Source organism: Diaphorina citri, unplaced genomic scaffold, assembly GCF_000475195.1.
Source record: "Diaphorina citri unplaced genomic scaffold, Diaci psyllid genome assembly version 1.1 scaffold114, whole genome shotgun sequence".
NCBI classification, from domain to species: Eukaryota; Metazoa; Arthropoda; class Insecta; order Hemiptera; family Psyllidae; genus Diaphorina; species Diaphorina citri.
The window spans coordinates 88,409-115,577 of NW_007377551.1; the positions used below are offsets into that span (position 1 = coordinate 88,409).

At 37.6% G+C, this 27,169-nt stretch overlaps 1 protein-coding gene across 1 annotated transcript in view; it reads right to left on the reverse strand.

Moving 5' to 3' along the window:
- The window catches only part of LOC103524685, an 82,781-nt gene that overhangs the window by 31,186 nt on the left and 24,426 nt on the right, over positions 1-27,169 (reverse strand). Inside the window, exons 3-4 of the mRNA XM_026820023.1 lie at positions 5,832-5,988; positions 5,129-5,185 (exon numbers count right to left, since the gene is read on the reverse strand). Coding sequence (XP_026675824.1) covers positions 5,129-5,185; positions 5,832-5,988 — 214 coding nt within the window. The remainder of the gene's footprint in view (positions 1-5,128; positions 5,186-5,831; positions 5,989-27,169) is intronic.

Sequence of the window (27,169 nt, forward strand, 5' to 3'; positions counted from 1 at the left end):
TTGTACAAGATAGACGCGAAGCACGCGGCGCTGTCGTACTGGTACGGTTCAAAAGTACTGAAGTGTCTGCGATGAAAACTCAACACAGGCGTGCTTATGGGAACTTGGCCTGGCGCACTGCCATGCGCTCAGACCCAACATTGGGCTTTTGTCTGCGCCTATACTTAGAGAGTTCTGGCTCAGTTCTTACCCAATTTATGACAGTCATTTTACCAAATGGAAAAGTCCTAGCGGTCCTAGTCGCCTAGTCCTAGCACAAGATTATGGTGTCCTACGGAACGAAAAGGCTGTCGAGTTTCCAGTTAAGTTTGTAACCAAATATTTCAACATGGTTTTTGGGAAATCAAGAGTTCCTATTGGAGTATTTAAGATTACCAAGGAGTCTCTCCTAAGTAACTTACTGTTTTGATTCAATTTTTACTTTCTATTACCCTTATAGGGAACCTATACAAGGTAATGAGAAAATATTGCAATCGGTCCAAATTTTCAAAATCGGGAAATATTATTATCCATTTTCAAATAAGTAATTTAAAATTATTAGGTAAACAAAATTTATAACTCACAAAGGAAAACTGAAGAATGACAATAATTTTCACAAGAAATCGATTGGTGGAGAGTACAGAATTTTTGAAGAATTCCTTCAAGAGAACAGAATTTTTTGAAATATTTCTTCAGGAGTTGTGATGGTGTGATAGAGGGAACTGTAACAAGGGAAGTTTTGTCGTCAAGAAGTCGAAGAAAGGAGAAGAATCAGGATAGGAGAAAGCCAGCCGTTCCGAGAACGAACCTTATCTGTTTAGGGTAAAGTTCACCCCGGACGGGAATTGAATCCACAACCTGGCGCTTAAAAGGCAGACGGACTAGCTTCCAAGCTAACCAGACGAATCCTGACGAAATACCCTCGTTGTTCCGGGAATAACAAAGAAGATCGGGGAGGTTTTTAGCGGGTTGAGCGGCCAGGAATGGTGCCACAGAAGGGCGAACCACCATATTTTTTGTTTACGTTTCTCTCATGTAACGAGAAGGAAAATAAAATCAACACCCAACACTCTGAAGTCAGGGGTCCTCAATCTGGGACTAGGCCCAAAGGACTCTTAGGTTAGAAGAGACAAAGAACCTAGTGAAACGAAGAGCACGAAAGAGAGGGCAAAATTGTGAAACGGCGATATCAAAGGCAGGACTTTTGATGTTTAGAAACCTAAAAATCAAAAGCCCGAAAATTACACACAATAGGGAATTGATCCTTTGCAAAAGCAATCCTAGGTAAAACGAAAGGAAGGTGTAAAATGAGAAAATTTCAGTGATTTAGTGAACTTGCAAATACCGGTCCTGAACTTTGACCCCCTACTAATATTTGCATACGACCCAAATATTGGAAATTCGTAAGAAGCATACAATTCATACGCAAATTATACAAATTATGGCGTTACAAGTTACAATGTTGTTTTAGAAGACAATGGCATGTATAGGAAGTTTTTTAGGCCATCCAGACTATCAATACGAAACTTTGAGAACCCCCAGTCACATGCATTACGGTTTCACACGTACGACAAACACTGGACACAATTACACATTATTATCCGTATAATATACAGGGTGTATACGGTAGTATGCGACACCGACCCAAACTTGACCCAATAGACACCGACCCAAACTTGACCCAGAGAATCATTAGGAATTCAGGGTTTCCATGGAAATGAGACAATAATATGAGACACTGGACACAGAAGAGCATTATTAATTCATTGTGCAGTAAAGTACGTAAATATAACCTGCCATAGAAGATTGATGAATGGAATAACCGGAATCCTAGATTGTATCTATTCAAAACAACCAAGTCCCACATCAGTTAGAAAGATTGTGCACAATCGATGGTTCACTTTTCTTCTCAACGAAATGAACAAGGTCTGCAAAATCCAGCTCTAGAACATGCTAGTACTGAAACACAACAGAACAATACCAAGACCAGGAGACTAGCAAAAGAAGAACAAGGCACACACAAAAAACCTCCATTATTATCGAATCATAACATCATGGATGTAAGGAACGAGGAAATTATCAATAGCAATAACAACAACACTGCATCGTCAAGCAAGAATGAAATAATGAATAACAATAGAGGAAAACAGCATGAAGGTTCGCGAGAAGTAAAAGAAGCAGGCAAAAGAAGAACAAGCAACAGAGAAAACATCGATGAAGAATCAGCGAAAGGAAACTAAGGCTAAGAACACAGTGGAGCGGCGAGCATAGAGCATAGAGCAACGAGCATCAATGAACGAGCAAAGCGATGAAATCAAACACGTCCTCTTAAAAAGCAGGGCTATATTTGACCTAATACTATTGCCTATAAGGGCACCAATAATGAATTTATTTAATTTTGACATCCTTTGTAAATACCATTTTACTTAGGTTATTTATGAAAATGGATACTTACAGTAAAATAGTATAAGGGCACCCCTAAAATACCCTACTTACGCTATTGACCCATCATAGCCGCTAAGGGCCCTCCTACCATCCTTCACTACCGACTCGCTACACGGCGTAATGTTTTTTAATGTATCTCGCCATACTTTCCGTGTATTTCTTCTGCATTGTTTTTAATGTATTTAAATCATGATTTATTATTTAATTCAAACTCATAATGAATTCCTCTCTCTAGTAACACAACTTTATCGCGCATATTCTTGTAAGCTTATGAATTTATTACGTTTTTTCCCCCTACCGCGCTCTGTTTCTGTCGTTTTTAACATGGCATCATATTTCTTCCTTCCTTGTGTTGTTAAAACATTTCTGTTGTAAAACGGTAAACTGTGAGGATGGTAAATACGGCCATTTCTCCAGTCCGTTGTATTGACTTCGGGGCAGAGCTACCATACAGAAAATTGAGTTGTTTGTTTCCTTAACAAAATGACCAAAACTCTTCCAAAATGTGCTTCAAAATGAGCAACACTCCCCAAACTATGCTTAATAATTCTCCCATTGCTCCACTAAACCTCTCTCCGTTAAAATCAAAACTGCTGCTGGCAGTGTCAGGTAAAGTTCATTACCGTGGGTGGAGGGTGGAGGTAACTGTTTATGACAATTATTTTGAATGTCTCAAAAGACCTACATTAAGCCTCTAATCAGGCAATTTTCCGCGAAAGCAACTTTCTGTGACCTTTCTTTCGACTTTCTAATGAAGAAAATCGTCAGGTGAAGAGAGAAAACTGAAGCGAACGCGGAACGTATAATGGTAGCTCAATTGAGAAACTTGGTTTCCGCCCACTTTTCCAAGTTTTGCAAATTACCAGGTTGGTGAGCCTGGGGATGACGTCAGTCGCTATGGCCAATATGCTTATGACACGCGACTACTGTAAGCTCTCGTGTCTACTTCTGACTGTTTATGACGGAACGTAATATCTTATGACTCTTGGAGCTTATGACACACAGGGATTTCTTATGATAGTCGATACGGTAATAGTACGCTGAAAGATAATACGGTAATATGTACTAGCATTACTAACTCTATTCTAAAAGCTAATACATATTTTAGACAATAATTTGCATGTTTTATAACAGGGTATTGGATTCGAAAGCTTTAATTTACCACTGGAAACAAGAACTAGGCGTAATGTTGGTCAAAATAACAAACTATTCAAAAATTTTTTGGTTCATTCACTAAAAATACTGCAACAACCAATGTGATTTTTGGAATCGTGGACGCATAAGGAGTAAGAATAACTAAAAATTTCACGATTCTAAGCAATGTACAGACAAATCTACAATTTTATTTATATAGATAGGGAAAGGAGGGAAAAACATGGGGCTAATCTATGCGCTTTGCTCCTTACTGTGGCTAGCCTCAATCCTTGCTCTATGCTCGTACTCTATGCTCTATCATCGATGTAGCTCTATGCTCTATGCTCGCCGCTCCACTGTGTTCTTAGCCTAAGACACGAAACAAGAGGATGAACAAGGAGGAAAATAAAACCGTAGATAGAAGACACAGTGAAAGGAAGACGAAAGAGAACAAAGATGAAGAAGAAATAGTCCAAAATGATGATAAAGTGGATAAAGAAGAGGAAGAACCAGTAATAGAAGCAAAGATGAATGTGATTCTCATCCTATTACACTGAAATCACGGTTCTGGTTACGAGTACTGTGTCGATTCTTCTTCGCTTGAAATCATTGCAAGGAGAGCAAATCACATCACAGTGGGTTCTCGGTAATAATGGTAAAGTATTAGCTACTCTCTGAAGTCTGAATGCTAGAACAAAACCGAGTCCTAGGAAAGAGGTGGCTCTGGAAATCTGAAGTGGAAATCACTTCTGAGATGGAATTGGATATTGAACAACATACAAAGGAACTCCCAAAACAAAGTGCCAACTTTGTTGGTACCTACCTATCTTTGGGAATTTTGACCGTCACATTAGGAAAAGGGTCATGGAAGAAGAGACAACCTCATAGAGAATCCCCCAAATCTTTCTAGTACCAAGTTACATAATTGGTGAATGACCATGCTATCAGAGACAATTGCCTCATTCTCAAACTTCATTTTGCTATGGACATCGATAGCCAAAAAACGAGAGATTATTATCTCAAGATTATCAAAACTTCAACAACAGAAGGTTCTCACTAGACATATTAACCTGTTGCTGTTCACAAGGACGATATTGACGAGGGGGGAAATTTAGATTGAGGAACCCGAAATTGAAGTTTTAGTTTGAGGAATCCGAGTTAAATTTGAGTGTTAATGTGAGGAGGCTAGCTTGTGGCCAAATGTGAAATACCCATTCTGAAAAACCTAAGCAGTCATACTGTCATCCCTACCTAACTTTTTTACTTCAAATTTCAGAGTTCTTGAAAAATTCAATTATAAGAGTTCTTGAAAAATTCAATTTCTTTTTCTCCCTGATTAGGCGCTTTAACAATTATTATTATACCAACCTTTTTTACGCCGAAAATATCCTTCCTTTTTTTCCCCCGATTAGGCGCTGTAACATTTATTTATTTAGACTCTATATTGATTATAATTCAGTGTAAACCCAACGAAGGGCGAAATTATTGCCTGGGGCAATCTCTACCATTCAACCCTGATCTAAGCTTGTTCGCGCCGGGAAAATCCTTTCTTTCAGTCCTCAGTACTCACCTGCATATTCTCATACTGGTACACCCGTTGCTGTTTCTCCTCCATCGTCTCCTGCTGCTCGTCAGCGGGTTTCATGGGATTACCTACATTTCGTTTAGCTTTTCGTTAAATTCATACGTTCCAAGAAAATCTCGTATCTCATTACTCTTTTTCGTTACTTTTCGCTATAAAAATTCCGTCTGACCTGTCTCAAGTAGAGAGAAACGGATTCTTTTTCCTTCAAACTTAAAGCTATCCAGCTTTTCAAGAAAAGACAAGGGAAAATTGCAACCCATATCAAGTTTTTGTTCATGCTAATGGAGACTAGATAAATCTTCCGGTTGACACGAGGCTAGTAGGCAGTCCAGCAAACCTCGTGTAGCCACCGGTGTCCAATAATATTCTGGTTCAGTTGGTTGGAGCAATTGGATTTGTACAGAAGTGCATTTTGTCCGACTGAACTGAGAGTGTTACTGGAGGACGTTAGTTGTGTTTGAGGCTCGTAGCTGGACTGTCTGTTTAACCTCATCTAATCCGGCCATAACCGCAAGGCCAGTCACTATCAGGTAGACCTGACAGGAGGACCTGAACAGGTGTACCTGTCTGGTCTACCTGATAGTGAGTGGCTGCAAGCAACGCCAAGAATGACGTATATCGAACTGGATGACCGGCAATCCTTACTATCTTGAGGACACGGAAAGTAAGTACCGGCGATGTTACTTACTTGGTTAACTGTTTCCTGAAGAATGGCGCACTTGTCCGGTTTGACTGCCAGGGAGCTCATACTCTCGGCAAAGCTGGCCGCACTGATGAGTTCCGCTAGTTCCTCGATGTAGTTGTTCTCCTGCTCCCGACGTCTCTTCTCGTTAAGGCACTTGGCACTGGAACACGCAGGATACCAAGACAAATGAGTACAGAATTTCTTGAAATATTTCTTCAAGAGTACATTTGAGGTTATTTAGATAGAAGTTACATTGTCTTCTTCTTCTTCTTCTTTAAGTCATTCACAGTGAAATCGTAGTATTCGCGGTTTGTTCGAGGTATTCGTGATTTGTTCGCGGTATTCGCAATTATTCGCGGTTTATTCGAGGTATTCGGAATTCCTTCGTGGTATTCGCGAACACATTGCGAAAACCGCGAACAAATCGCGAGTACCGCGAACAAAGCGCGAATACCGCGAACACATTGCGAATACCGCGAACAAATCACGAATACCTCGAACAAACCGTGCATACTGCGAAAAAAACACGAATACCGCAAACAAACCGCGAATACCGCGGACTAACCGCGAATACCACGAACAAATCGCGAATACCGCGAATAAACCGCGAATACCACGAACAAATCGCGAATACCGCGAACAAATCGCGAATACCGCGAACAAATCGCGAATACTGCAAAAAAACCGCGAATACCGCGAACAAACCGCGAATATCGCGGACTAACTGCGAATACCACGAACAAATCGCGAATACCGCGATCAAATCGCGAATACCGCGATCAAATCGCGAATACCGCGAACAAACCGCGAATACCGCGAACAAACCGCGAATACCGCGAACAAACCGCGAATACCGCGAACAAACCGCGAATACCGCGAAAAAACCGCGAATACCGCGAACAAACCGCGAATACCGCGAAAAAACCGCGAATACCGCGAACAAACCGCGAATACCGCGAAAAAACCGCGAATACCGCGAACAAACCGCGAATACCGCGAAAAAACCGCGAATACCGCGAACAAACCGCGAATACCGCGAAAAAACCGCGAATACCGCGAACAAACCGCGAATACCGCGAACAAACCGCGAATACCGTGAAAAAAATCGCGAATACCGCGAACAAATTGCGAATACCGCGAACACATTGCGAATACCGCGAACAAACCGCGAATACCGCGAACAAACCGCGAATACCGCGGACTAACCGCGAACAAATTACGATCGTGAACAAACTGTGAATAACTCAAAAGAAGACAATATATGTAACTTGTATCTCAAAGGAATATCCAAACCAATGGTCAAAATGTAGGAGAAACCTCCCCTCAACCCCCTACATTTCCCCTGACCCCCTACTTTTTTAGTTTTGGTAGTAGGGGGTCAAGGGGAGGTTTCCTCAGACCTAGATTTTTGTCAGAGCTCATTCTCTCTTCTGCTTTCAGAAAGGAAGGTTCTCTGTCTTCTCTGTTCCCTCTCTCCTCTCTGATATCTCCAAATAACCAAATACTTCAACATGGTTTTTGGGAAATCAAGAGTTCCTATTGGAGTATTTAAGATTACCAAGGAGTCTCTCCTAAGTAACTTTTCACAAGAAATCGATTGGTGGAGAGTACAGAATTTTTGAAGAATTCCTCCAAGAGAACAGAATTTTTTGAAATATTTCTTCAGGAGTTGTGATGGTGTGATAGAGGGAACTGTAACAAGGGAAGTTTTGTCGTCAAGAAGTCGAAGAAAGAAGAAGAATCAGGATAGGAGAAAGCCAGCCGTTCCGAGAACGAACCTTATCTGTTAGGGTAAAGTTCACCCCGGACGGGAATTGAATCCACAACCTCAACAACCTGGCGCTTAAAAGGCAGACGGACTAGCTTCCAAGCTAACCAGGCTTGCGTAGAATTTTTAGATTTTTACTATTACTAATGTGACTATATGTGTATAGGGAACGTATACAAGGAAATGAGAAAGTATTGCAATCGGTCCAAATTCTCCAGATTTTTTGAATTGCAAAAAGTCACAGAGCAAAATTTGTCTTCCTAAATATGGCTACACCCTAACACCCAAGATCCACTCGTTAGGTGGTCCTCGTCAGGGTGATAAATTGGTCACTCCAGTGTCCAGTCTTGGTCAGTAGATAGCGCTATCAGTCCGAATTGCAAAAAGTCACAGAGCAAAATTTGTCTTCCTAAATATGGCTACACCCTAACACTCAAGATCCACTCGTTAGGTGGTCCTCGTCAGGGTGATAAATTGGTCACTCCAGTGTCCAGTCTTGGTCAGTAGATAGCGCTATCAGTCAAGATAACATATGCAGTCCTATGGAGGATTGGAGGAGCATAACCCGAGTATAATGTAGCGATGATGGAATACATCATCATATGGAGAGAATGATAACATAGTACATTATGTGACAAGTCGAGATTACGTCAAGCTTACAGAGCTAGTAGTGAGAAACTTGTAGGTCGTTGGAGAAATGTATACAGGATGCGGCGTGCGACGATGTACACTGTGAGTAACTTTACAGGGTTCGACGTGCGACAATGTACTAACTACTTTATTCAATAGCTGATTTCAAGATTAATAATAATAATAATAATAGATTTATTGCTTACTTTCTTATTACAACAATCTTTTCAAGTTCCACTAAGTACATGTACATAGGTATAGTACTTTTCGGGAACATTAATTGCTATTATAGGTATTTTTTTTTTTTTCCTACTTACTGGTACTAGTCTAGTAACTCTGAAAATGTAGAACCAATAAACCAATTAATCATCAGAGCATCACATACATAAATTTGTCACTTATTTGGTCTTATCCACTTTGATTTTTCGTATTTATTTTATTTGCAAACTAATATGGCACATCCATATTCTACAAGTCCAAATGTTAAATACTTGACATTATCACTTCACCCAATAGGGAGTTTTTTTTTGCCATTTCACAAACTGAACATTGAACATGTCCTCCAGCGAATTCATGACGTCACCAGTTGCCATGACTACGTGTTAGCTTACTACTGTATCTAATGTACATGTTAGCTTTGGCTCTGTACAATGAAAACTCACTGTTCATAGCACTAAGAGTACATAGGACTGTAGGACAGTAAACTAACTTAGTATGCACAGTACACCTCCTAGGGCCCTTGGTTCCTTCATTTCCGCAACCGAAATAAATTACCAGTTAGCTAGAGTAAGGAGACAGGAATCACCGAGGTCCGTTATTCGATTCCCACACTGTACAACATTATTATTAAATTAAAACCTGTTTTTTGTGTGTGTAAGAGAAAGATTTTTTTTTTTACTAAATTGTTTCGTATCGTAGGTATAAAAGTTAACTATGTATAATTACATGTTATATGCGTGCACATGTTAGCTGAATATAATGTGGTATTTTTCATTGTACACATTATTTTTTTATTTTTTTTACTGATCCTAATCACAAGGCAGTGTGTTTGGTGGTAACGTTATGCCATTTACAAAAGCTGTCAATTTGGGGTTTTTTTGGCACAACTCTTTTTTTTCACCGTCTTCTTTTTTTTATCGTGATATTTGATATCACGAACTTTGGTTCATTAATTTAGGAACACATTTCTGTACCATTAAGTTTACGTAATTTATATCAAAGCATTAAAAAATACAAATTTAAAAAAATCTGAGAAAATAATCTCGAATGGCCAACCAGTTGACGTACCCAAAATGAATCATTGATCCACCAAAGACAACGGTTTGAATTCGCCTGTAACCTTTTTTTTTTTTTTTTTTTTTTTTTTACTGATCCTAATCACAAGGCAGTGTGTTTGGTGGTAACGTTATGCCATTTACAAAAGCTGTCAATTTGGGGTTTTTTTGGCACAACTCTTTTTTTTCACCGTCTTCTTTTTTTTATCGTGATATTTGATATCACGAACTTTGGTTCATTAATTTAGGAACACATTTCTGTACCATTAAGTTTACGTAATTTATATCAAAGCATTAAAAAATACAAATTTAAAAAAATCTGAGAAAATAATCTCGAATGGCCAACCAGTTGACGTACCCAAAATGAATCATTGATCCACCAAAGACAACGGTTTGAATTCGCCTGATATCCGAAAAGGCAATTTTCACATAAGGAGAAATAGCCGATTACGCAAAGATGGTCATTTGGTCATGTATCTTGCTTTATACCGTACTACAACATGCCGTTTCATAAAACACTAAACAAATAGCACTAACTAATTAACGGGACCGGCAAATGTTCATCATTACAGAGTCTGCAAAAAAGGCTTGTCTGAACGCAAGAAATAAATCTTTCGAGCACGAAAAATGGTAAGTACAACAAACTTCTGTTGTAAAGATAGACAACATTCGAATAGGAAAGGTAGGTTTAAACACAAGGAAAACACAAAGAACTCCCAAAATTAAATTTAAGATTTGAATGGTGCTGATTTCCCCTCCGAAAAACACTTCAAAGGCCCGGAACTAGCAAAGAAAATACAAAAACGAAACACCACTATCTCAGTATCACATACAACCCGTACATAGTATCACAAATGTTGAATTAAATCGCTGATTAGTATCACAAATGCTGAATTAAATCTCCGGCCTAACGCTGAATGTTACGGACAATATGTCGTGCTGTACTAATCGCCTAATTCGCCTAGCCGTAATACTAGGGGCTCTAGCCTGTGCTGATCCAGTATGACATCATCCTGACTTAGACTTATTTGGTCATGTATCTTGCTTTATACCGTACTACAAAATGCCGTTTCATAAAACACTAAACAAATAGCACTAACTAATTAACGGGACCGGCAAATGTTCATCATTACAGAGTCTCCAAAAAAGGCTTGTCTAAACGCAAGAAATAAATCTTTCGAGCACGAAAAATGGTAAGTACCACAAACTTCTGTTGTAAAGATAGACAACATTCGAATAGGAAAGGTAGGTTTAAACACAAGGAAAACATAAAGAACTCCCAAAATTAAATTTAAGATTTGAATGGTGCTGATTTTCCCTCCGAAAAACACTTCAAAGGCCCGGAACTAGCAAAGAAAATACAAAAACGAAACACCACTATCTCAGTATCACATACAACCCGTACATAGTATCACAAATGCTGAATTAAATCGCTGAATAGTATCACAAATGCTAAATTAAATCTCCGGCCTAACGCTGAATGTTACGGACAATATGTGGTGCTGTACTAATCGCCTAATTCGCCTAGCCGTAATACTAGGGGCTCTAGCCTGTGCTGATCCAGTATGACATCATCCTGACTTAGACACAAGGGGAGGAGAGAGGGGGAAACTTGAGTCAGCATATTGTATTACTTTTCATTATCATAGGCTACCTTTTGCTCCTCGTGCCACAAAATATTGGGTTAGGTGATTCTGTTTGGACTTTTAAGGCCGGGGTTATATTGGATAAGACTTAATGACGTCATGTCTCGTCGAGCAAATACCAATGTGTATTTATTTCACACGACGCGAGGTTGCGTTGTACAAGATAGACGCGAAGCACGCGGCGCTGTCGTACTGGTACGGTCCAAAAGTACTGAAGCGTCTGCGATGAAAACTCAAGACAGGCGTGCTTATGGGAACTTGGCCTGGCGCACTGCCATGCGCTCAGACCCAACATTGGGCTTTTGTCTGCGCCTATACTTAGAGAGTTCTGGCTCAGTTCTTACCCAATTTATGACAAAGTCATTTAACCAAAAGGAAAACTCCTAGCGGTCCTAGTCGCCTAGTCCTAGCACAAGATTATGGTGTCCTACGGAACGAAAAGGCTGTCGAGTTTCCAGTTAAGTTTGTAGTTTTTTGTTTACGTTTCTCTCATGTAACGAGAAGGAAAATAAAATCAACACCCAACGCTTTGCAGTCAGGGGTTCTCAATCTGGGACTAGGCCCAAAGGATTCTCAGGTTAGAAGAAACAAAGAACCTAGTGAAATGAAGAGCACGAAAGAGGGGGCAAAATTGTGAAACGGCGATATCAAAGGCAGGACTTTTGATGTTTAGAAATCGAGCTTCCTAAAAATCAAAAGCCCGAAAATTACACACAATAGGGAATTGATCCTTTGCGAAAGCAATCCTAGGTAAAACGAAAGGAATGTGTAAAATGAGAAAATTTCAGTGATTTAGTGAACTTGCAAATACCGGTCCTGAACTTTGACCCTACTAATATTTGCATACGGCCCAAATATTGGAAATTCGTAAGAAGCATACAATTCATACGCAAGTTATACAAATTATGGCGTTACAAGTTACAATGTTGTTTCAGAAGACAATGGCATGTATAGGAAGTTTCTTAGGCCATCAAGACTATCAATACGAAACTTTGAGAACCCCCCCTCACATGCATTACGGTTTCACACGTACGACAAACACTGGACACAATTACACACTATTATCCGTATAATATACAGGGTGTATAGGATAGTACGCGACACTGACCCAAACTTGACTCAATAGACACCGACCCAAACTTGACCCAGAGAATTATTAGGAATTCAGGGTTTCCATGGAAATGAGACAATAATATGAGACATTGGACACAGAAGAGCATTGTTAATTCATTGTGCAGTAAAGTACGTAAATATAACGTGCCATAGAAGATTGACGAATGGAGTAACCGGTAACCGGAATACTAGATTGTATCTATTCAAAACAACCAAGTCCTACATCAGTTAGAAAGATTGTGTACAATTGATGGTTCACTTTTCTTCTCAACGAAATGAACAAGGTCTGCAAAATACAGCTCTAGAACATGCTAGTACTGAAACACAACAGAACAATAACAAGACCAGGAGACTAGCAAAAGAAGAACAAGGCACACACAAAAAACCTCCATTATTATCGAATCATAACATCATGGATGTAAGGAACGAGGAAATTATCAATAGCAATAACAACAACACTGCATCGTCAAGCAAGAATGAAATAATGAATAACAATAGAGGAAAACAGCATGAAGGTTCGCGAGAAGTAAAAGAAGCGAGCATAGAAGAAGAACAAGAAACAGAAAAAACACGAAAACATCGATGAAGAATCAGCGAAAGGAAACTAAGACACGAAACAAGAGGATGAACAAGGAAGAAAATAAAACCGTAGATAGAAGACACAGTGAAAGGAAGACGAAAGAGGACAAAGATGAAGAAGAAATAGTCCAAAATGATGATAAAGTGGATAAAGAAGAGGAAGAACCAGTAAAAGAATCAAAGATGAATGTGATTCTCATCCTATTACACTGAAATCACGGTTCTGGTTTCGAGTACTGTGTCGATTCTTCTTCGCTTGAAATCATTGCAAGGAGAGCAAATCACATCACAGTGGGTTCTCGGTAATAATGGTAAAGTATTAGCTACTCTCTGAAGTCTGAATGCTAGAACAAAACCGAGTCCTAGAAAGAGGTGGCTCTGGAAATCTGAAGTGGAAATCATTTCTGAGATGGAATTGGATGTTGAACAACATACAAAGGAACTCCCAAAAAAGTGGAAAGTGCCAACTTTGTTGGTACCTACCTATCTTTGGGAGTTTTGACCGTCACATTAGGAAAAGGGTCATGGAAGAAGAGACAACCTCATAGAAAATCCCCCAAATCTTTCTAGTACCAAGTTACATGGTTGGTGAATGACTATGCCATCAGAGACAATTGCCTCATCCTCAAACTTCATTTTGCTATGGACATCGATAGCCAAAAAACGAGAGATTATTATCTCAAGATTATCAAAACTTCAACAACAGAAGGTTCCTCTATTTTTCACTAGCACAAAAAAATTTCCTACACACAACTTGACGCCTCTGCACATGAAATCATTTTCAGAGCTCGATTTCATCATTAATCCATAAGAATAATTTTCAGACTTCAATATTTTATGATTAAATCCATCAGTAAATCAGCATTATTCTCAATTTTCAGACCTAAATCCGTGACTACATCACGGAGCGAGAGCCGCTTGGAAAATAATGCCATGATGTGATGGTTAGAGAGGAACCAATTGATCGTTCGAGCGGAGATCTACAGATCGGAACGAATTGGATCTGACAGCTTTGGCAAGGTATTCATCCTCACCAAGGCCATAGGACCGGGCTAGAGGATACTCAAGATACACAGGCTCTAGGACCGGTCTATTGCATGTGTTGCATCATTTCTTTAAATATACCATCGACTTCGTCATAATATGTGATGTAAAATGGCATTTGGGTTAAAAGTGTAAGAATTAGAACATTCCTGGATATTCGCTGCCTTCCTTCAACAATTTATTATACGCCTTGCTTTTCAAAGTCCTTTTTCTTTATTCAAGGAGTCGCTTTTAAATCCGACACTTGTAGCAATGTATCTATTAACTAACCACTATAACAACATTTTTTTTTTTTTTTTTTTTTTTTTTAGGAATTGGTCTCTGATGAACTATTCATTATACATATTAGTCATATCTATACTAGTACACTAATTTCAACACTTGAGACTTTGGGCTTTTCTAGCTTTTAGCGAAGTCAGAGAAATACACATAAAATTATGCAATTCAAGTAAAGTTACTTACGGATATCACTTGGACTCTTGCTCGTTGGTCAATCTAATGACCAAGGTCAATATAAAATGGTAGAGATTGCCCTAGGCAAATGATTCCGCCCTCTTTGTAACTTCTTAGATTTATATGCTCACATCGACTTATTTAACTTATCCACTAAAAAGAGTCTCAATTAATAATTCCGAATCTGACAGTATGAAAAACTAATAATAGCAAATCTGACAGTATGAAAAACTTTGTTATCGCACCAACACGACAGCTCAACTAAGGCGATATGGTCGGCCATATTGTTTTTGTCGAAAAATTAAAAACGGGGTCACGTCACGTCACAGGGTGTTTGTGACGTCACAATGTGCCTTGACCATGCTCTTCGTATGTGCTGGTGTGCACTATGGTCATGTGATCGAGAGATTGTGTGCTCGTTGAGAAAATTAGGTCAAATTCATACATCATCTGTTTGATTTGAACGAAATGGGAACGTTCGAACTCATACGAGTACATCTCTGGATAACAGTTGGATGTATTGGAAATTAAAATAGTTTTCAGTGTTGTGATTATGATTTTATTGTTCTTATAATATAAGATTATTAGCAGTCCTTTTTGAAGTACCTTCAATATCATATAAACGAGATTTTCCCCCTTTGAAAACTTCTTTTGCATCTAATTTAATTTAATTTAATTTATTTATTTGGCGGGTCATACAACCCAGTAATACAAAATTACATCAACAAGAACATAAAAAGAACAAGAACATAAAAAGAACAATCTAGTTTTAGAGAGAAAGATGCAAGTGTACCACTGTACCTACACATTATATGCCACACAGCCCTAAAAGATGGGGTTAAGCTTATACGAATCTACACATTATGAGTTGCACTGATGCAGTATCTATAAGTAAGGCATGATTTGAATATATAGCTCATTCCTAAAGGAAGCTTACAAAACTACGAAAGTTTGGTTGGTTCTGAAATCTCTCGGTCATTCTGGGGGAAAAAGGAAAATGATGACATTAAGGACTGCCAGGTCTGCGAGTCAGGGTCTGAAGAAGTTTCCATGGTGAGCAATAATTTGTCATTAAATTCTTGTTTCAAGAGACACATACCGGTGATAACAGCTGATAACAACTGTATATACTGAGACTTCACCACTGGGTCTCATGTTGTGCTTACTCTAGTGCCAATTTCAACCCAAACAATTGCCGATTGCCAACTGATAAAGGAATGACAAATGCCTAGTGTGGGAATCAAACCAGTATGCCAGTGGGAGTGGAGGAGAATCAACTAATTAATTAATAAATTAATAATGGCTATTGGATTTTTTACTATTACTAAAAAAAAACACACGGTTGTAATTTATTTTTAGGTGTTTTTGTAGAAAATGCTTTGGACAAGTCAATTTCAGAACTTTTCATCGATTTTACTTCAAAAGCAGAATACGACCAACACGAACTTTTTTTTCATTTTTATAAAATATTTTCCATTCAGTGTAACAAGATACAATAGGTGATTTTAAAATGAAAATGAAAATCTCTCCTTCACTTTTATTTGAGTATAATACTAGGATGGGAATGGCACCAGTCTAAATAGGAATAAAGGTACTCCCAAGTTTCTCTTAAAAAGCAGGGCTATATTGGACCTAATACTATTGTCTATAAGGGCACCATTAATGAATTTATTTAATTTTGACATTCTTTGTAAATACTATTTTACTTAGGTTATTTATGAAAATGGATACTTACAGTAATAAAATAGTATAAGGGCACCCCTAAAATACCCTACTTACGCTATTGACCTATCATAGCCCCTAAGGGCCCTCCTACCATCCTCCACTACCGACTCGCTACACGGCGTAATGTTTTTTAATGTATCTCGCCATACTTTCCGTGTATTTCTTCTGCATTGTTTTTAATGTATTTAAATCATGATTTATTATTTAATTCAAACTCATAATGAATTCCTCTCTCTAGTAACACAACTTTATCGCGCATATTCTTGTAAGCTTATGAATTTATTACGTTTTTTCCCCCTACCGCGCTCTGTTTCTGTCGTTTTTAACATGGCATCATATTTCTTCCTTCCTTGTGTTGTTAAAACATTTCTGTTGTAAAACGGTAAACTGTGAGGATGGTAAATACGGTCATTTTTCCAGTCCGTTGTATTGACTTCGGGGCAGAGTCAACATACAGAAAATTGAGTTGTTTGTTTCCTTAACAAAATGACCAAAACTCTTCCAAAATGTGCTTCAAAATGAGCAACACTCCCCAAACTATGCTTAACAATTCTCCAATTGCTCCACTAAACCTCTCTCCGTTAAAATCAAAACTGCTGCTGGCAGCGTCAGGTAAAGTTCATTACCGTTGGTGGAGGGTGGAGGTAACTGTTTATGACAATTATTTTGAATATCTCAAAAGACCTACATTAAGCCTCTAATCAGGCAATTTTCCGCGAAAGCAACTTTCTGTGACCTTTCTTTCGACTTTCTAATGAAGACATCTTACCTTGCTGCAATTTCTTACCCTTCAAATATAAAAATTGATTACAAGGTCGAGATTCTGCCCTTATGACAAAGTTTGCCGAAAGGTACGTCTATCATGCTGTGTTCCAATCATCTTGATTCCAATACTGAACATTACCAAACAAGTAGACATGTGAGGGGTTAATGCAAAAACTTACAAAGCTAAAAACTAAAAGTTTGAATGAGAAGAGAGGAGGAAGGAGGCTTCGTACCATTTCTCCAGTCCGTTGTATTGACTTCGGGGCAGAGCTACCATACAGAAAATTGAGTTGTTTGTTTCCTTAACAAAATGACCAAAACTCTTCCAAAATGTGCTTCAAAATGAGCAACACTCCCCAAACTATGCTTAATAATTCTCCCATTGCTCCACTAAACCTCTCTCCGTTAAAATCAAAACTGCTGCTGGCAGTGTCAGGTAAAGTTCATTACCGTGGGTGGAGGGTGGAGGTAACTGTTTATGACAATTATTTTGAATGTCTCAAAAGACCTACATTAAGCCTCTAATCAGGCAATTTTCCGCGAAAGCAACTTTCTGTGACCTTTCTTTCGACTTTCTAATGAAGAAAATCGTCAGGTGAAGAGAGAAAACTGAAGCGAACGCGGAACGTATAATGGTAGCTCAATTGAGAAACTTGGTTTCCGCCCACTTTTCCAAGTTTTGCAAATTACCAGGTTGGTGAGCCTGGGGATGACGTCAGTCGCTATGGCCAATATGCTTATGACACGCGACTACTGTAAGCTCTCGTGTCTACTTCTGACTGTTTATGACGGAACGTAATATCTTATGACTCTTGGAGCTTATGACACACAGGGATTTCTTATGATAGTCGATACGGTAATAGTACGCTGAAAGATAATACGGTAATATGTACTAGCATTACTAACTCTATTCTAAAAGCTAATACATATTTTAGACAATAATTTGCATGTTTTATAACAGGGTATTGGATTCGAAAGCTTTAATTTACCACTGGAAACAAGAACTAGGCGTAATGTTGGTCAAAATAACAAACTATTCAAAAATCTTTTGGTTCATTCACTGAAAATACTGCAACAACCACTAAAAAAAAAAAGTAATACGTTTAGCTGATAAGTAGAAACCAGGGTGTTAAAATGGAAACACACTAAAATCACATCACGGCACGTGAGCCATACTACTATCACGTCACGTGATAGTAGTATGGCTGTCCTGAACGAAAATTACCTACAATATTATGGGGAAACTTTGAACTACATCTTTCTGATTCCCCTTGAGCTGACGTGACGTGATGATTTTGTGTTTCTACCTATACTGTGGTTCCAACCCTAACACTCGTATTTATGAACAAGAATGATCGTTCTTAGATCAGTCTCAAGTCAAAATTGACCAATCAAATGCCTTGAGACTAGAAGATATCGTTAAAACAATCAAAACTAATCTCAGTAACGCTTCAGTAGCAAATCCACCAAGTCCTTCACATGAAGAATCGCTTCAATACTTCCGAGCCAGCCTGTGCATCCTCGGCAAAGTCTTATGTATGACTAAACAACTAAACGAGTAACAATACATAAGACCTAGTACTGGTGGGTTACATAAGGATTACATATTGCCCATGGTATAAAGAGAAAGCTGTGGAAGGAACCAGATACACGCGAGGCAAACCATCCCAACACTGCGGCATATTGAACTAGTAATACTTATTTCATGAACACCACAGCACACACCATTAGCACAGCCTTGTACTACCACAGACTGTTGCACAGCCTTCCACTGCAAAATTGTGTCATTTTAAATTGACAATTCTTTGGGTTTTCAAGACAAAATGTGCGTGTAGTTGTTCTCTACATTTATAACTTTAGGCATAGGATGTCCAAATTTAGTATGAAAAGGGTTTGGGTTTGGGTTTTTTTTTTTTTTTTTAGTCTCATCCAAGAGTATGAACTGCGTAATTTCTAACCTCTCTAAATTTCTCATCCATCCATCTTCTATACTCTACTAGCATATTTTTTTTTTTTTAGTTTTCATCAAGATATTGAAAGAAAAAAGTATCCGAATCTTTCTATGTGAATCGTTTGTTTGACGTTCTCTTCCTCTTCTTCTCCCTTCGAAACGAAATGAAACGTTCGAGCTAAATAAACAGGAACTTGATGCTTTGCACCCTTCTTATCCAAACATATCAGGGAGAGAGAAAATTAAAAACTATAAACAAACATCCACCAAAAAGAACTGGAAGACTTGAAAAAGGTACCCCGAACCCAAAAGTCCCAACCCTCCTTGAAACATGGTAGTTGGAAACGTTTTAATTATAATTATGGAACAAAACGTTCAAAAAAGACCCTTGAATGTGTACAAAAAATGAGATAGACGTAACCTATTATTACTTTTTCAAACAAGTTTAATAATAACAACGAAAAAAGATTTTTAGAACAAATAAAAAAGATTTGGAGTTCCTCTTTCAGGTATCTCATTTGGGGCCCTCCACTTTTTTTCCTTTTTTGGGGTCCTCAATAAATTTCATTTGTGACCTAATAAAAACATTTGTATGGAAATATCGTCGGGAGACTAATGGGTTTGGGTCAAGGATTGTCTAATTTATGACCCCCTTGCCCTTTTCTTCTGATCTTTGAAGTCTGTTTAGACCATTCTTTGCAGCTGACATTATTACCCTCGCATAAATCAGCAAAGTTAAACATCGGAGTGTCGAGAAAATGTGACTTATGTCGTATGTGTAATGTGTGTACCTCTAAAAACTCCGGGTAGGGGTTGTAATTACGGCAAAATTAATGGAATTCTAGGATGAATGAAAGTACACACAATGATATTATTGTTCAAGGTCTCGTAAAGAGTACTGTAATAATGAAGCAAAATACATACAATGAAAATGCTCTTCGAGATACAGAAATCTGGAAATTACAAGGTAAAATTTGAGGGGGATATGGCACACAGTGTTAAAACAATGTGAACATACGAATTAGGATGTTTCGTATTTTTCCGAACATTAGAGAAAGAACGTAAAGAGAAACGCGTAAAAGTCAATAGGAAAGTATTAGAAAAGATAAAAATTTAGAGGATCTCCCCTTTTAGCCTTTATACTTTTTTAGGACTGAAGCAAACGCTTACGTTGCAACCATAGAAACACAAAGCACACAGGACGGAGAAGAAAATAAGAAAAGCAATAGAAAGTGAACTAAACTGAAATCTTCTGTATTTTGCGCAATATTACGTCTCTCCCCCCTTATCATGTCCCCACTTACTCGTTTTAAACTTGGGTTAGGTCAGCACAGGCAGTTTTTGTACGAAGCCTCCTTCCTCCTCTCTTCTCATTCAAACTTTTAGTTTTTAGCTTTGTAAGTTTTTGCATTAACCCCTCACATGTCTACTTATTCAACAATGTTCAGTTGGAATCAAGATGTCTACTTGTTTGGTAATGTTCAGTATTGGAATCGAGATGATTGGAGCACAGCATGATAGACGTACCTTTCGGCAAACTTTGTCACAAAGGCAGAATCTCGACCTTGTGATCAATTTTTATATTTGAAGGGTAAGAAATTGCAACAAGGTAAGATATTTTTTCAAATGCTTTTATTTGAGGGTGTATTTTTCAGCGAATGTATTATTTCTGGTGTTGTTGTCCATCACTTGACTGGAATACAGCTCGAGTGACGAAAAAGATGATGCTTTGCACATCTTAATGTAGATTACTAGAACCATTTGATAAAGTTTGTCAATCAACTTAAAATTAGCATATCTATTAGACGGTCGGTTTAACATTTAAGGTAACCCGGTAGAAAATGGAATGGATACTGGTAGAATGGCAATGCCATGGGTTAAATCACTGAGGCATGACACATTATTGAGTAACAGGATGAAACCTAGACATCTTTCTGCATCATCTTTGTCTATATTCTTCATACATCTTTCTGCTATATCTTTGTCTATCTTCATTAAATATGAATGTGTTCAGCCTGGTCCGTCTGTATCTCTTCTGCTTTGTCTTCTTTCCTTCTTCTGCTTTGTCTTCTTTCCTTACGTCTGGCAATATCTTTTCTTCCATGGATTGTCTTTTCCAACCGTTCTTCATTGGAGGTACTTTTTGTTTCAATGGATGTGTTTCCAGTATTCCTTGCTATTGGATGTAACTTGTGTCGTACTAAAAACGAAAAAGATGTTGCTTTGCCCATCTTAATGTAGATTACTAGAACCATTTGATAAAGTTTGTCAATCAACTTAAAATTAGCATTTCTATTAGACGGTAGGTATAACATTTAAGGTAACCCGGTAGAAAATGGAATGGATGCTGGTAGAATGGCAATGCCATGGGTTAAATCACTGAGGCATGACACATTATTGAGTAACAGGATGAAACCTAGACATCTTTCTGCATCATCTTTGTCTATATTCTTCATACATCTTTCTGCTATATCTTTGTCTATCTTCATTAAATATGAATGTGTTCAGCCTGGTCCGTCCGTATTTCTTCTGCTTTGTCTTCTTTCCTTATGTCTGGCAATATCTTTTCTTCCATGGATTGTCTTTTCCAACTGTTCTTCATTGGAGGTACTTTTTGTTTTAATGGATGTGTTTCCAGTATTCCTTGCTATTTAAAGTAACTTGTGTCGTACTATAAAATGACCCAAGTACTTACAATCTTGCCAGATTAAAAATATACCATGGCGACATCTCACCATTACTATCTGTGCGCAAAAAGTTTCCCAACTTTTATTCTGCTCCGTTCTTTACTACTTCCAATGTCATCAGTTAGTTTCTTTTTCATTTTTTCTGCCTCCACTATTTTCACTATAAATATACAAAACAACCATTTTCCAGAAAACTTAGGTACATAAAAAATAGGAAAAAAGTTTCCACCAGAACAAGGGACTCGTTCATTTCTTACTTTAGTCATTCCATTTATTTTGCAACAATACATTTACTTTATGTTGAACTTGTTCTGCTTCTTTTAATTTATTCATTTCTTTCAAAACAATTTACAGTCTTTTTTCGTTCAAAACTACAAAAGGGCGGACAATACTTTGTATTCTGTTTGCTTCCATAACTTTCTTTGATATAAATAAAATGCACTGTCTCAAAATGATAAATATTTACAAAAATTACGGTAGGAACTTGTAAGAAATACTGGCGAATCTGAAAAGAACATTAAAAAATTAAAAATAATATTTATAAGAGAAGAAATTGTGAAAAATATACAGAGATCATATTAATGATTATTAAGAAACACATGTACAAAAGAAAAGGGTTTTCTTTTTTCAACGACTTCCTTTTCAGAGGAGTTGCGTGTTCCAAGTGCTTTAGAAAATGTTTCATACGACCAGAAACAAAGAGTTGGAGTGAAAATGATAATGATCTGCCGTCCATCAAAACATGAAGAATGCTTTGGGTCATGCTAAGGACAGATATCTGGGCTTGGTGCTTTGGTGTAAGTACCTATCGTTCGAGATTCGAATCCTTGTTTTGACACACTGTCAGTCATTGACGGGATTGGCCGCAATACCCTGGGAGTCCAAATAGAAACATTGATCAGTGGACGTCTAGTTGATCAGTGGACACACCTGTTGAGAGGGACAGGGCAGGACAATTCTACTGGAGCAAATTGAACACTGAACAGGTATTGAAATCCTGGTTGAGTAATGTACTGCCGGTTGCGAAAAAGGGTACGAGTATGTTGAAGTAAGCTCACTCTGCTATATCTTTGTCTATCTTCATTAAATATGAATGTGTTCAGCCTGGTCCGTCTGTATTTCTTCTGCTTTGTCTTCTTTCCTTACGTCTGGCAATATCTTTTCTTCCATGGATTGCCTTTTCCAACTGTTCTTCATTGGAGGTACTTTTTGTTTTAATGGATGTGTTTCCAGTATTCCTTGCTATTGGATGTAACTTGTGTCGTACTAAAAAATGACCCAAGTACTTACAATCTTGCCAGATTAAAAATATACCATGGCGACATCTCACCATTACTATCTGTAAGCAAAAAGTTTCCCAACTTTTATTCTTCTCCCTTCTTTACTACTTCCAATGTCATCAGTTAGTTTCTTTTTCATTTTTTCTGCCTCCACTATTTTCACTATACAAAACAACCATTTTCCAGAAAACTTACATAAAAAATAAGAAAAAAGTTTCCACCAGAACAAGGGACTCGTTCATTTCTTACTTTAGTCATTCCATTTATTTTGCAACATTTACTTTATGTTGAACTTGTTCTGCTTCTTTTAATTTATTCATTTCTTTCAAAACAATTTACTGTCTTTTTTCGTTCAAAACTACAAAAGGGCGGACAATACTTTGTATTCAGTTTGCTTCCATAACTTTCTTTGATATAAATAAAATGCACTGTCTCAAAATGATAAATATTTACAAAGATTACGGTAGGAACTTGTAAGAAATACTGGCGAATCTGAAAAGAACATTAAAAAATTAAAAAATAATATTTATAAGAGAAGAAATTGTGAAAAATATACAGAGATCATATTAATGATTATTAAGAAACACATGTACAAAAGAAAAGATTGTTAAAAGAACAATGAAAGAAAAAAGAATGGAAAAGATGTTCTTGTATGTTCAAATATGCAAATACCGCACAACAGAACAGAAGTATTACACGACAAACTTGACATTACAAGTGACTTCGAATAGAAAGTATTAGATCATAACTACCACACCCCTTACATGAACTTAACATTGAAATAAATAAAAATGGGAGCAAATCTTGACAACCAATTGCACACGAAGACATAACTAACAAGGATATAGTACGAAAGATAAGTGATAAGTTGAAGAAATTTAGATGACGGATAAAAAAAAGTCTGAACAAATTTCAAACTTTGAAGAATATAAAAAAGATAAATAAAATGTATTTCACAAAGAACTTTTAATTTCAATCGAGAAGCACATCCTGTCAAAATCAATACTATAAAATTAATTAATAATTCATAAAGTTCCACATCCAGAACATGAAGCTAACAGATGCGTACATACTACATAATGTTACACCGCTACCAGTTCTCCAAGACCAAAACTTGACGAGGAAGTAACACTCTCCAGTCACCAGCACAATGCACTCACCACGTCACAGTGCCCGTGTGACGTTATCGTATCAAGCGTGCCAACTGGTTCTGTGGATCACTAGAGTAGCAACCTCGCAACCAGTTCCAATGCTACGAGGCATAGGAGAAGAGAATTGGTTTTCTTTTGTTGAGTTGGCAACAGGGCAGCATTCCTCTCAGTTACGTCTCGGGGATTCTGTGAAGACTTCTTGCAACCTGGTTGTTGTATTCGCTGTGATGTTTCATTGCTTGTGGCATTTCTCTACATTTTCAGTTCTCCAGCATTGATAATATTGTTTCATCATAATGCTGCCATGTTTTCCCCGAGCGATGTATAACTGTTTCTATCTGTTGTTTGAAACTTACACATTGCTCGATAGTCTCATTTTCCTTTCTACTCTCGTTCTCAACCCCGAAATAAAATGATCTTATTTACTTCAGCTAATCAATTTTCCGTGGCATACATTGTCGCCGACTTTGGACAAATGATAGTCTCATTTTCCTTTCTATTCTCGTTCTCAACCCCGAAATAAAATGATCTTATTTACTTCAGCTAATCAATTTTCCGTGGCATACATTGTCGCCGACTTTGGACAAAAAATACAAAGCAGGAAAACAAGACAAGTAAATGTTTTTCTATTCAATGATATTATCAATGATCTGATAACTGATAACGAAAAACTTGCTTCTACAGTAACTACTGTTGTACACACTCTACGAACTACAAACATACAGAAAAAACCGACATATCAACCATCCATATAAAAAGAGTAAAAAAAGTGTTGCTATCGAGTATTGCCAAAAATTCAATTTTACATTTTACTTTGTGAACTCGTTTTTACAGGCTGTTTCTTCTTTACCTTTTTCTTTAAAAAAGGAATTCATAATTAAATTAATAATGAATAAAAAATAATAAAAACCAAAATAAAAAAAAATAAAAACCAAAATAAAAAAAAAACAGGTTTCCAAGTAATTATATTACCTACTGATACTAAAATTATAAGCCAAATAAAAATATGAACATTGCCTGCTAAGTTGTAACACGTTTCAAGGAGCTTTTGGCAATCAGCTTACACAATGTTCCCATGATGACAGTCAACGGATTGGAAAAACAAACCGAAAAATCAAAACCAATAATGGTGAATAACTTAGACAAGACAAATTGGGTAAAAGTCTAGTTGTAAAGTTTATAATTTTGATCTTCCTTTATATTAAAGTGTCACCTGACAAATATCAGGTAGTACCACTACATATCCACTGGTGGCACTGGTCATAACCAAGTTGCCAAGCTTTATGGGGTACAAATTGAAATAATATTGAAAGTAGGAAACCTTTTACGGAAGAAATTTTGTGTCTCAAATCATCACCATCCCAAAATCAGTTGAAGGAACTACAAAAATAAAAGCACAAGCAGAGTTGACTCGTTGAATTGAATAGAGTTCGCTTTTTCAATCTAACATTCGTCATTACCACAGTGCCATTACGAGTGTTATGTATTCAATTTTTATAATGATTGCCCAAAACACTATAAAAACATGAGGGATTGATTATTTATTATGATTGTATTACAGTAATTAGATATATGAAATTGTTTTTTGTACCCACAAAATTACAAGAAATCCCTTTCACTTCCACAGGCTGAAGGGTGGAATGAAAATGAACCGAACTCTTCATCTATGAATGGAAATGGGAAATCTGTGTTGGAAAATCGAGAAAAAACAATAGATCAGGTGCGCTTACTTGGGTGATGTTTCAACGTCATAGAGCAGGAAAAATGAGGACCAACGGAATTTTTCTTTTTCTTCTACGACTTCTAGATCTCGAGATAAATCGATTAAAAAAATACCGGTACATCGTGAACTTTGACGTCACGGCATACGCTCCCGTAGGCGATGACGTCACATCAAATGTCCCAAGTAAAGCTCCTTCGCAGGCAACACATTAATGTGTTTGTGCGCATACGTGTTTGCATACTGGCGCTACCTAGCGGACGAAAAAAACAACTGCGTAAAGTCTGACGTCACACATCTTTGAACTCTTTCATTAGAACGGAAAATAAAAATTGAATTTTAGACCTTTTACATTTATTTTTTCGGAGTTTTGACCTCAGATTTGGATTTTTCCCAACTTTTTACGTAGGAATCGACCATTTATTTATATTTTTTTCCCATTTGCAACTGCTCCACTATATCGCTGATTTCTTTGAAGAAACAAGGAGTCGTAAGTTTGCTGAAGTGGAACCAGTTCTTTAGCCATCTGGAGCGAAAGGGCCACAGCTCATTAACTGGTTTTGGGTTGGATCAATTAAAGTGGAGTTTTTATATCGCTGATTTCTTTGAAGAAACAAGGAGTCGTAAGTCTGCTAAAGTGGAACCAGTTCTTTAGCCATCTGGAGCGAAAGGGCCACAGCTCATTAACTGGTTTTGGGTTGGATCAATTAAAGTGGAGTTTTTATTTAATTACAGTGTACACATCCCCATTTGAATTTCAATTCGGTTTATCAGGCGGAAAGACGACAGGGTGATGAGATTTTTAATGTGCAACTTCGACATTAACTGAGGTAATAGGCTGCGTTTGTGCGGTAGTTACAAACGATTGAATAAGATGAAATAACTAATCTTTTATTTATAGTTTAATTGAAAAAGTTCACAACACACTATGGCAAGTTGAATCGAGGCTTCAGTGATCTCTAATTCCTTTGAAAAAGCTTTTCCACGAAGGGTTTATTAAGCATTCAAAGGATTGGTGGATTAAACCTGCATTGCCTTCAAATAACACAGGAAAGATTTTCAAATCGCTCTAAGTGTGATATTAACACAACCACAAGATTTCCCTTTTAAAACAATTCCATGGAATTGTCTGGTGGAAATTCACCATCAATAAGGCGGTGTGCAGGTCATTTGCAGTCTGCACTAATGGGCCCAGTGCAGTCAACGCACTAATGAGATCCTCTGTATATAAATCACATACCTGGTATTCAACTCATAACAATCACGCCAAGCAATCACGCTGTTATGGACATCATCATAATGATGGACTTCATTATCGACCATTATACACAGAGGCAGACAAGGAAGCTGTTAGTCGACCATGCGGTGACCATGATCAATCTAACCTTAACCTAAAAAACAACACAACGTTGTCAGAAGGAAAAAATGTGCGCCCAACAACTTGGTAACGCGTAACTTTGCCTTGTATGGAACCGACCGAACTTTAGAACCGAATCGCGCCTTAATGAGAGACCTATGAGTCCACGGAAAATAGAACTTAGACCACGAAAAAAAA